The sequence below is a fragment of the Falco peregrinus genome, chromosome Z (genome assembly GCF_023634155.1).
Source record: "Falco peregrinus isolate bFalPer1 chromosome Z, bFalPer1.pri, whole genome shotgun sequence".
Classification (NCBI taxonomy): domain Eukaryota; kingdom Metazoa; phylum Chordata; class Aves; order Falconiformes; family Falconidae; genus Falco; species Falco peregrinus.
In genome coordinates, this window is record NC_073739.1 from 76,499,870 (window position 1) to 76,512,189 (window position 12,320).

Below are 12,320 nucleotides of genomic sequence, written 5' to 3' on the forward strand. Positions count from 1 at the left end.
GGGCAAATCAATAGCAGCAGGGCCCTTGGGTATTGTGTACTTTAAAATATGCCATTTGAAATGCAGATTTTCCCTGCATGGGCTGAAGCTGCAGATGAAGCCTAATCAGAAAGGCAGCAGCCTTATTATCTTGGACTGACCCAAGGGGACAGAGAAGAGCCTTCCCCTTCCTCAGCTGGAAGGACGTATTTCCTTTTGCTTCTTTTACTTCTTTGGCATGGCCTTTGCCTCAGCATTTAAAACTTTTCCCCATCCAATTTTAAAGACTTGTTCCCTCTTTCCTTCAATGTGGCCTTTACTATTGCTCAGATATTTATGTTCTGAGGAGACCAAGAGATGCTACCAAATTGGTTCATGTCCATGAAGAGCACCTCAACAGCTAAAAGCCTGCAGTCCTTATCCCAATGCTTGAGAACCAATGGGGCTGCTGAAGAGGCACTGGTAAGGCCAACTAAAGCATGGGAAGTGGTGGTAGTGATGGCTGGTCAACAGAGAGAGAGATAGGAGGCTTCATCTCACACATCTTTTTGATACCTCAAGTTGAGGTGGCTAAACTTCAGCCAGTTCTGTCATCAGTGGGTGGATGGGCAACTACACAGGCTTATCCATCCTATCCTAGCATGGAAAATGAAAGTAGCAGCAAAGGGTGAAGTTTTGCAGCACAGCTGCACTAAAGCAAGAGCTAGCTGATGCCCACCTCCCTCTCCACAGCTTGGCAACCAGGCCAGATGCACACCTGACACTGCCAAGCCCCAGCTCAGGGACAGCACAAACACAGCGTTTACTGCCAGCTTTCCTCCCAGACATGGGGCTCTGTGTGGTCACGACCAGTCTACTGTCGTGGGGTGAGGACATGTGGCCAGAGGTGGGGCTAGACACCTGCCTCTGGGACAGCTGCCTCTGGCATCAGGTGGCTGTTAGCAGGGTCATGCGACTGTGCACAAGGAGAGGACATACTGTCCTTGTCTTACAGGAGAGACAGATGCATGGAGAGATGAAGGAGCTTTCTCAAGGCAAAAAACCTCCCGCTAGAAATAGGGCAAGGATGCTACAGCCTGCCTACCCCAGCCGCCAAAAGAAAATACACGTGAAACTGGAGAAGGGGAAGAGGAGTGAGAAGAACTATTTCTGATATTCTCTTTTTGAAATAGCATGCTCATTGCCCTTGGAAAAAGCTTACTCTGAACAATCTGATGACCTTCTTATTTTTGTCAGTGTTATTTTCTACCCTTGCCTCAGAACCGCATGATGTTTTGTTTGACTTTTCACATTCTTCCTTCAGTAATAACAATAAAAGTAATAACAGCATCCCACGCTTCCCACCTCTAACAATCTATACAAACACTTAGCTAATTAATCCTCATGGTACCCCTGTGATAGAAAGAGGTAAGTAAAGTGATCCACCAAGCAATAAGAAGACACATATTTGGTAAAATCACAGAACTGACAAACTCACTTCTGTTTTATCTAACTGGCCATTGGGAAATAAGAGCAAAACTATCTCCCATGCCTTCAAACAAACAGAAGATATTCTGTAAAAAAAATCAGAATGGTTCTTCAGATATTTTTGATGTCTTCTGGAAACAGAAGTTTCTGCTTTGAAAATAAAATTTAAATTTAATTAAGATTTTGAAAAAAATAAACAGAAGTCAGCACTTGGATTCATGTGTCTTATTGTCTTTCAAAAGCCTGATACACAATAGTTTGAATTTCTAACTTTCTGAGAGCTCTGGAAAAACCCCAAAAACTGAACTAAAATAAATATATATATGTATATATATATAGAGAGAGAGAGCCCAAATCTGAGTGTTCATTATTTCTGAAATACCAGGGAGCTGACCATTAGAAATATGGTATTAGCCCTGCTACAAAGTATTATGGCTTCAAAATAGGTTCCTCTTCTGGAATGGATCAGAACAAGTGATTTGCATAACAGGTAGTATTTACCAAATATACTGCCCCATTTTGGTCATTGAAGTGTAACAGCTGTCATATGAAGAAGACAGTCTATATTCAGTAATTTTTCCCTGATTTCATACAGTTAGCAGAATGTTTTAAAGTATCTTTCCAAAATAATTTCACAGTAAGAATTGAATAAATATTGGACGAAGAGATTCTTCCCTTCAGTACTACCTCAGATCATTTAGCAGAAATGTCCTTTCATCTCCACAGGAGCCCAGACAGGGAGGCAGAGGGGCGCACCCAGGCTTTTAAGGTCAGCATGGTAGTCACTGCTGCCCTAACTTCCCAAGGTGACCACTTATGATGATGACTGAGAGCTTTGCTATACTGGATGTTCCTAGATTTGTTGCAGTTATTGCCTGCAGTTTAGGAGCTGCAGCATTTGTACTTTTTGAGAGTGAGGAGAGCTGGGATTTACTAGCAGGAAAGGACTTGCTCCAGGCCAAAGAGCAAATGTTACCATTGCCTGTGTTGCCTCTGTCCCCATCTGTCTGGTTTTCCTCACTACCTCTATGCCTGTCCCCTGCTGCAGGATGCAATCAGTCCCATAGCTGGAATTTGGCCAGGAGACTGTGGCTAGCACTGCCACCCCATTTTTTATGCAAACTTGATTTATGACTTTGATCTTATTTTAAATAATTTAAAAATTAAATAATTTATACAGTATCTGTCACTTTCCAAGGCTCCTTCCTTTGTTCTTGCTTTGCTTTTCTGCATTTTTCCATCTTCCCAACACTTTTCGATCTGTGCACGCTTTCTTTTCTGCATGGTGGGGCAGCGGTGACATGAGACAGCTGCTAACTACTTGGTATGTTCTTCACAGAAAGAAGACCTGCAGGAATTTTTGCCACTGTTGCTTATTTGGGCCAGGACTACAGTACCACTAGTCATAGTCTGGTTTGATGGTTACTGCTCAGGATTTGGGGGCTGGCCACACACACACAGAGGCTTTAAGGTGTGCTGTGCTGCTCTGAGCTGCAGTGTGTGCCTGCAGGTTTGTGTCGACTGGCAGCAAATCAGAGGTGGTGGGTGCCACCTAGCATCAGTCTCCTCTTCGGGCTGAGTTCAGATCTGTATCTCAAGTTGGCCTTAACTGAAACTGCAGAAACAGCTATCAATACCCAGGTGATGTAAAGCCACCGCAACTTGACAACAAAAAGGGCTGGTGCCCTATACGTGTGTGAATTAAAATAAATAATTGGCCCATAAAAGAAGACATGAAATGAGTATGGGAAGACACTGCTGAAAAGAAAAAAAAATCACACACACCCCTGAAATAAATTAGTATAGGGGCTCTGGGAGTTTTAGGGAGCCATGAAATCTGACTTGTCTTGAGCTGTTTCCAAAAGAGGGGAGGTGGGTCTGTTATGACTTTCTGTGTCACTGAAAAGGCATACAGAGTTAATGCCAAGCTTTGTCTGGCATGCTTGCAGGTGGCACATGAGGAGGGGAGGCAAAACCACACACAGATGAGAACTCACTTTGCTTCCTGATCTTTTTTTACCTCTGGAGCTGAGGCCATACGGCTGCTGAACCCGAGGACTGGTTGTTCAGCTGATGTGAGGCCGTCATTGCTACGAAGGTTAAAGTTGTTTAAGCTGAGGTTGAGTGGCTTGGCAGCGGGCAGTGGCTGGGAGTGAACTGTGACATGGCCATTTGCTGACATGCAAAGGAGGTAACTTAAAGAGCTGAGGTGCAGAGCAGTCCTGGTGGCAACACTAATGACTATCAGTCAAACACTGATGAACTGAGACCCTTGCTGCCTCTCTTCAGTGGTGCTGCTGGATTTGCAAATCCACAGCTGCACCCTAATCCTTCAAACAGCTGTACCATGTAGGTTTCTGCTGCACTGGCCACCTTGGTGCATGGAGACCTGTTTTCAGGAGCTAATCCAGTTCCCGTGATGCGCCTGATGCCTCTCTGGGGGAGATTCCGCAAGAAACTACTGCCTAGGGGACTCGGCAACCTCCTCCATGGGGACAGACCATTAGAGATAATTGATTAACCAGCTCTCATGGGAATGTCTGGAAACTATTATACGGAGACATCAGACAAACTTGGACTGCAGTGGAATAGCTGAGAGGATGAGTTATGAGTACAAACCAGCACAGTGTCTCATGCTAGTCCTGGCCTTACTACTAAGCATGGAGGCAGTCCCTAAACTTGTGTTATCATCGTACCCCTGTGTGAAAACCCATGGGGAGACAGACAGGGTGTCTCTGGGGGAGAAGGGCAAATAAATAAATCTGATTATCAGCTTTATTCTTACATGGGGAAACGAGGCTGAGGGTCAAATAATTCTCCCAAGGTCACACGAGTTGCCGGTGGCAGTGGCATCAGCTGTCATCACTGTCCTGCTCTTGATGTTTCACCTTCCCTCCTCTTGACTTGCCTTGGCTCTTCAACTTCAGTTCAGGCTGAATAAAACTGTCCCCCCTTCCCCTCTCCCCCTATCGATCCCTCCATCTCTTGCTGGCATTTGTGAGGTGCCAATCACCCTGATATCTAAGAGCCAGCAGTCCAAGGTGGATTAATTGGGACCGAGGGAACGTCACAGAGCCTTGGCGCTCCCTTCCTTCTCTTTTGTGTGAGACTGTGAGATGAAGCAGATAGAAAGAGACAGAGATAGGGAGGCTGATTGAGAGACAGCATCTGAGCACGCTCCGGGTGTATAGGCACCACACAGAAATGTGATCCCATCATTTAGACAGCTCTCAAGTCCCCAGGGTAATTGGTGTCACCAGCTTGTCATATCCAATGGGTCAAGATCTAAAACTTATTCTTTCCCCCTTATTATCATATTTACCATTAAAAAAAAAAAAAAAAAAGAGGATGGGTCCAATTCTGCTGTCACAGAAATCAATAGGAAAAATATTCATTGGTTTCAAGTGGAGTGGAGCACACCCAAGAATTGTTTTCACTCTTTCTTCAGTGATAAATCCTCATTCAAGCACCTACCCTCCTAACATCCTGCATTATTTGGTGATAAATAGATGGAAGGAACTTTTGTGGTGCAAAGATGCACACTGCATCCTCTTTTGTATCAGTATAAACCTAGGATGGCAATTAGATGTATAGATTAAAAATTATGTGAGAAGAGGTTTTGGACCAGAGCACCAGGACAGTGGTGTCTTTACCAGCTGCCTGATCAATGCCTGTAGTGTAACACCAGAGCCACATCTCCTGCCTGACCCCTTTAGATGTTTGTCCCAAGCTGTCCATAGGTTGCCTCCTGTTAATTCCTCTGGGACATGGAGGCACAGATGCTGCATCCCTCTGCCAGGCTGCTGGCCACTGACCTGAACTCAGCTGTGATTTACTGCTCTTCTACTCTTCCTGCAGCGTTCCCTGGCCAGGAAGGTTAAACACAGCCAAACTGTAGAGGGACAGCTCTACTATCATGTGAGGAGGGGAGCAGTGGACAAAGGATGAAGCAAAGGTTCTCTTTAACTGGGAATAAGAATAGAGAGGGGAAAATAGAAGGAAAAATAAAACTTGCCTTGTAGGCAGAGAATAAAAATGTCCAGAATAGCACCAGAAGGGGCAGCTGGGAGGTGAGGGGGAAATTCTGTGGAGCTCTACAGCATGTCCTCATGACTCTACATGGTTCATGCAAGGGGTAGGCTGGGTTATAACAGGTGTTCAGGGAGGCACAGGACATTCAGCAGAGGACAGAAATGTCAAGGCCCTCAAATTAAAAAAAAAAAGAGATTATGGGGATGTGACGGGAAATCCAGGGTGCCTACATGTGAGAAAGAAATGGGCAGGCAAGAAAGAAGAGCCTTGCAGTCAGCGCACTGGATGAAGTACGGGTACGTTGGAGTATGATTCCTGAGTTGGCCCTGTATACCTAGGGCAAGGCATTTGGTTTCTCTCATTCAGAAGATGCTACTCTGGAAAATGGGATTAATAGTACTTCCCTCCTGTACACAAATCTAGCAGAGTACAAGAAGGCCACACTTTGCTACCAAAAGGATAAAGCACATAGATGCACTGTCACTGTCTGCAAATCTGCTCCAGAGAAGGCAGCCAAAGTCACCTGGCAGTATTGTGTCTGCCTGCTGCAGGGATCACCTCTACCTTCCTCTGAAATACCTGGCGGAGACCAAGTTACCTAAACTGGATCTTGTCTTGCAGGTCCCTTGTTAATTGCAGCCTAAGGAAAGGTAGTTATGCCAGAGGCATCCATTCCAGGGTTCTTCATCAAGAACCCAGCTCTCTGTATAGCCACATTTTCTCAGGGGCTCAGGGTCCAAGTCTGGTATGTAAGTAGGACACCTGAAGTTAAACAGTGCAACATTGCCTTAAATAGCTGGTGCGTTTTCCCAGTGTGTTTAAATCACATTGTTTTGGGAAACCAGGACTGTATGTGTGCATATGTCTGCTTGTCCATTTTGATATACTCTAGCATGCTTTCATGACTCTAAAAGCACCTATGTCAACAGCTGCCATTTATCTTGTGGTTACTCCAAAGGTACCCACAATGATGTGTGGTGCAGCAGAGCCATCTCCCCCTTTCAGCTGAGTCTGTGTGTCCTTGTAGCAGAGGAGGGCCAGAAAGGTGTTTGTACCCTCACAAACCTTCTTTGGCACCAGATGATGCTGACATGGGGCAGAGAAGCAGGATAAGATGAATTCAGGCCTATTTTATCCAAATCCTTAAAGGCTAGCTGTGATTGGATTTGACAGCAATGGTTTAGACCCTGTAGGAAGTGTCTTGCATGTGTGCACACACGATCACAGTGTGGTTACTGCTAGAATTGGCTATTGTACCTCTTCGACTTGCCTGGCAGATGCCCTTGTCTACCCTGGGTGGCGTGACTTAGTTTGCTCCCATGATGTAATTAGTTTAATGGAGAAATCACTGGTTCTTCCTTTGTTCAGCTGTTCCTCTGCTCACGTGTGCTTTTGTGGACTTCTAGGTGCTATTCCCGTTGCCATGAACATGCATAGAGCCAGTGTCTATACTTACTGCCTGTGCATAGGCGCCATATGCTCCAAACTGGATGGCCATGGGGTTGAACATGCCCATTTGTCCTGCCATTTGCTGCATGCGTCTCATTGTACGCTCCTTGTCTGTATCTGCAAACTTCACCACCAGGCTTGAAGAGGCTCCCTGCATGACAGGAAACAAAAGGAGATACACACGGGAATTAGCCCAATACACATTGGCTCATGCAATCCATACATCCAACACAGATTTGTAACACGGGATCCAGTTGGTGCTGATTTTTTCCATGCAACCTCTCAGACCTTTTGAAATTATACCTTTGCAAGAGGCTGAGAGCATCAGGAAAGAACTAAAGGACCCTGGGGGTGAATGATTGAGGCCAGCAGCCTGGTTCTTAGTTTCCTCCAAAATTCAAACTTCCAGGCTCCCATTAATGCTCTTGCGGCAAAAGCTGTTGCTTTATTCTTTCAGCATAAACAGAAAACCTTCAAAACCTTCTGGCCCAGCAGGCTGGCCTCATCAGAGGACAAAGATCTGGACTCAGTGCAGCAAAATGTTGGAGTTTTGCTGGATGAATGTGGTAGGATTTAACTGATTCTGGCAGAATGTGTTAGCTCTGCACGTGCCAGAACCCTTGAGCTGGATCACACTTTCACACTGCCATGTCTTGTAACCCCCGATTAGAAATCCGCGTCCAGTGAGAAATTTGTGCCCAGTCTTGGAGACAGGATTCAGTATGCTGAACAGAGTGTATGTCTCACCACAAAGCAGCATCTCGTCAGCACTGTTAAACTAGCGGAGCAAAAATCGTACCTGATGGACCTGGTTTTCCGCTCCATGAACAGTAGGAAACAGAGGCTACCACAAAAGACCCCACATTTAAAGCTAAGCTTTTCCAGGAAAGCTTTAAAATGTTTGGGTTATGTCTCCTGTCAACACTGGTGCAGACCTACTGATGATCATTAGAGCTGGCTGCAGAAGTCTGTGAAAAATGTAGAGCTTTTGGGAATGAAAGAAATCCTTCTCCTCCCCAAAATGAGATGAGTGAAAGGTCATCAACTGCGATTCTTAAATTTCTGATATGAAACAGAGATGGGAAGAAATAGATCTGCTTAGGAAGGAAGGCACTGATAATTTTTTTGTCTGGCTGGCTCCAAGGATGTCCTGACTTGATGTGTTAGTTGATTCCCCGCAGCGTGGTGTCCCCAGGGGAAGTGGGGTGTTGGGGAGGGGGGATCTGGCACTAGCCCCAACAGCAGGCAGACAGTTGCCTTGGAAGCTGGGCTGCCACCAAGCCTGGGGAGATGGGCAGGTGAGCTGCCAGGAGACTGACAAAGAGCAGCTGAAAGCACCACACTCCTATGGTACACTTCCCTTTTGACACACTGGTATTTGCTGATGGAAATACATTCAGTGGGGAAATTGCCAGCTAAACCTCTGGCCGTGGCAGCAGAGGAAGTCAAGCTCCATGCCAGAGGTGCTGGGCTGTTGCAGGGCCCTCATTTTCCTAGCAGAGGTGGGCTTGTCTGGGATTGCACAGGGGAAGTGTTTAACTGGCTTACACACACCCCTGTGTCCTGGAACAAGAAAAAATCAAGTCTCAGTGGAAACAGAGTTGCTCTGCTACAAATTGGGAATAAAGTAGTAAACCATAGCTGTGAGTGTACTTATATGTAAGTCCAAGCTATGCATATTCAATAACCTCTCCAGATCCTCAGTTACAAATAAAGACTTGAGGAATTAACTTGCTAAAATAATTAAATAATCTAAGGCCACACAATAAGCGACGTTCCTCGGGATTAGCAGTCTGTTCTGGGAGGAAGTGATTTTCATTGGCAAAGAATCTGTCTTTTTGACCCGTTAGTCTGTCTTTAATAAATCTATAACCCACTCAAACAATGTGGTGAAGAGCAAGGGTTTGAAAGAAGTGCTTCAGGAAAACAATGGGATGGAGAGATGAATGCTCTGTTCAAGGGTGGAGAGCAGTCTTCAGAAGTTATTACAAGAGTAAAATAGAAAGCGTGGCGGGGTTGCCGGGGGTGTGTGTGTGGGGGGGGGGGGGGTGGGGGTGGAAGTAAAAAAACACCTAGCCAAAATTCCCCTGCATTTCTGATCAAGGCTGACTGACTTTTAATTTTTTTAAATCACATGATAAGGTTATTGATCCTTTCCCAAATCACACTCTTAATTGCAGCTCATCGACAAATGAATATTTTAATGCATACATTTCCTGCTAATTATCACCTGGACCAGTCCTTAATTAGATTTCAACACTCATTTAATTAACCCTGATCCAAGAGACTGTTTGGTAACCTGAATCTAATGATTTCAACCTATTTACAGCTGTGTTAGAGGGAGGCACTGGTCCACAGCAGACTGGGCTGTTCAGAGCTGCAGCTGTGATTTGCAGACCAGAGGCTGCAGCACATGGAGGATTTTGAAACTGAGTAAGGTGAATGGGTATTCATCTCTGAAATGGGTTTTGAAGATGTGACCTGCTCTAGTTAACAAGACAAAGAGCTGTAAATAAGTTGGTGTCTTTTTCCTTCCCCCTTTCTTTCTATCTCTGTTTACCCTGGGAGTCTTAAGGCCAGAGAACTGCCTCAGGAAACTGCTGATGCCTCACACTGTTGAAAACCAAGCTATTATTGTAGATGGCATCATGAAAACATGGGTAACCTCCACATGAAGTTCTTGCCCCTGGAGTGTTCTTCCCTCTTGATGTGAGTCATAGTGACTGCACAGCAGCTGTTTGACCCAATAGGATCTAAGGCTGCCTCTTATGAGATGTTTTTCTGGGTTGCCTGTCGCAGCAGGACTTCAGGCCTCTTTGAACATCCCTATCATATACACAGGGCAGAAAGGCCACTGGCAAACAGAAGCAAGTTAGAGCACACACTACAAAGAAAGAGGAGAAAAAGGAGGGCCTTTTAAGAGTGCTCTGCAATGAGATGCACTTGTAAGTGGTTAAAAATTTCTAGCCAGTAGGGATGCTGCATTGCTCTTGAATATGAAGATTGACCTTGGGATTGATGCTTTTTGTATGTTGTTCCTCATGTGCAACCCTTTCATGTGGCCCAAGGAAATCAGGCAGTAAACTCTATCAGATCACCCAGTCCAGGATTTTTACTGGAGGAGCGAAACAGTGCTGTTCATCTACAATTAGAACAAGACTACTTTCTAGTCCAGTACTCCTACTAATCCACTGGATGTTAGAAATGCCCCAGAATGGGCCAGATATTCCACACAGTAAAAACTGCAGAGCCCTTCACTTGGGCTATTTATTGCTTCCGCAAGAAGTTAAACTGTGGCATAAATCAACTGTTGTCTGCTGACAAAGGCAATAGGTCCTGTCTGCTCGATCATTTATTAGTAATACATAATCCTCTTCCTGCTTTCTCCTGTTGTTGGACTGGACCTCATAGTTTGCCAGCCCCCAAGAGAGTTACAGTGGGTAAGTCAATAATGTTTGACATGTACTTTGAGATCTCTGTGTTAATTCGGCATTTTACTGAGGGAAGGACCTGTTTCTTTCTCTACCCTGCAGATCCACAATCAAAAAAGACTACCGTGAAAGTGAGCATTCCTGCTGGTGCTTCTGCAATAGGCTACTTGGAATTGGCATTTATCTCCTTTCCTATCAAATCAACCTCTTTTTTCAAGTGCTTTGATATCTACTGATGAAAAGGATACTGTAAGGGCTAAGTATTATTATGCTTTCCTTATTCTCTCTTGGGCCAGCAAGTCTACTTAATATGACTACCTTGCTTCCCATCCCCCTCCCATGCACAGTAATGAATTGCTCCCCTTAGTCAGCAGAGTCAAATGCTCTCGAGGCTGGCGGGGTGCAGGAAAAGATGGAGGAAAAATCGCTTTGCACCACACTCACTTTGTAATCCCTAATCAGAATCCTCTGCGGGAAAAACTAATTTCCCAGCCTGTCTTGACGTGTGAAATAAAGTCATTCTTGAAAACAGGAGCCTGACAGGTTGCTTGTGAAATTTCATATTCAACTAAAAATAAAACAGCCATCCATTGATATTTCATTTAAAGGCAAAGGAAAACAAATCTTTTGCCTGGTTGTTGGGACTGTTTCCCATTAGTTATGGCCTTCCAAATGGAGTGTATACACAAATTAAGCAAAACCTTTTCAGGAGACCAAATAATGCTGGCGCATCATCAGGGAAAGCTGCTTCTCCCTATAACAATATTCATAGGAAAAGTTTTGTGAAGCTGTTTCCTTGTAGAATATATGTCTGAATTTTCTTTTCCTGTCAGCCCTATAAGTCTGCTCTGACTCAGTACATTACCAGTCTCTACAGATGGTTAGACATCTTTTTCTTGCAGAACTGATGAATCTGGGCCTAATTTGTCAAAGCCATTAAATCATGTTTCACTTTAAACTTAGTGAATGTCCTTTTGGAAGTAAACATATGCAAATACTTTACTGCAAGGGTGTCTATCTCATACAGGTCAACTTTTATGTCTCGGCTAGCACAGACAGAGCCAGTTAAAAGTTCTGGGCCAAAAATATTGGGAAAAAAAAGCTTGTTACATTAAATTCCAGTGACTAAAGCTCTTGAGTATTAGAGATCTGAATATGCAGATCCTATTAAGTATCTTCCAAAATGTCAGCCGTGCACACCAGCTAAAATGCTTAAATGAATAGGTGCTGCTGGATACTTCTCATCTGGGTGATCAGACTACCTTCCTACGTGTCACCACATATGCTTCACAAGGCTTCAGCAAGCCATTTAGGGTAGTGTTTCCACACAAGGATCCTTGATGTTAGGGCCTGAAAGCCAAAGGAGTACTTCTTTGCCTTGGGATCTGTCAGATCAGGCTGTTTGGTATGATGCTTTCTAAGTTTGAAAGCAAAGCCAGATATTTAGTTTTTTAAAATGCTTGTGTAGCTCTATGGAAAATAGGGCTGCTGAATTAGCCAGTGGGGCTTTGACCCCAACATGGATTTCAGACAAGTGAAAAAGAAACTACTGTCCAATTAAAGCTGTAGAGCAGAGGGAATTTTAGCTAGGTAGAAATGTAATTACCCATGCTGGAAGATGGCCAGAAGACCAAGACTAACATCCCTCTCCTCTTGTGAAATATGCTATTTTTTCCTGTACTCAGGGCTTCAATTTCATGTCTCATCTGAAAGATGAGTAGGACGGCAGTCACTAGGAGCTATTTCCACTGTACAGTCCTGAGAGGTGGTTTAGACACACTTGAGATGAGAGTGACAGAGACGGAGTGGGGAAGGGAGGCATTCATCCAGGGCTGGAGTGACAGACCCTTTGATAATGCTGCTCCTTCAGTAGAGGGGATTCTTCACGCAGTGCCTAAGTAGAGAGTTGCTGCAGGTACTTCCCTTCACAGGTCTCCGGAGCTGTAATTTATTTGGAGTGGA

At 44.6% G+C, this 12,320-nt stretch overlaps 1 protein-coding gene across 9 annotated transcripts in view; it reads right to left on the reverse strand.

The window, feature by feature from the left end:
• CELF4 (CUGBP Elav-like family member 4) overlaps positions 1–12,320 on the reverse strand; it is a 720,910-nt gene that overhangs the window by 77,492 nt on the left and 631,098 nt on the right. For all 9 annotated transcript variants that reach the window (XM_027784805.2, XM_027784801.2, XM_027784803.2 and 6 more), the window contains exon 6: positions 6,935–7,078. In XM_027784805.2, the coding sequence (XP_027640606.2) occupies positions 6,935–7,078 (144 nt within the window). The remainder of the gene's footprint in view (positions 1–6,934; positions 7,079–12,320) is intronic.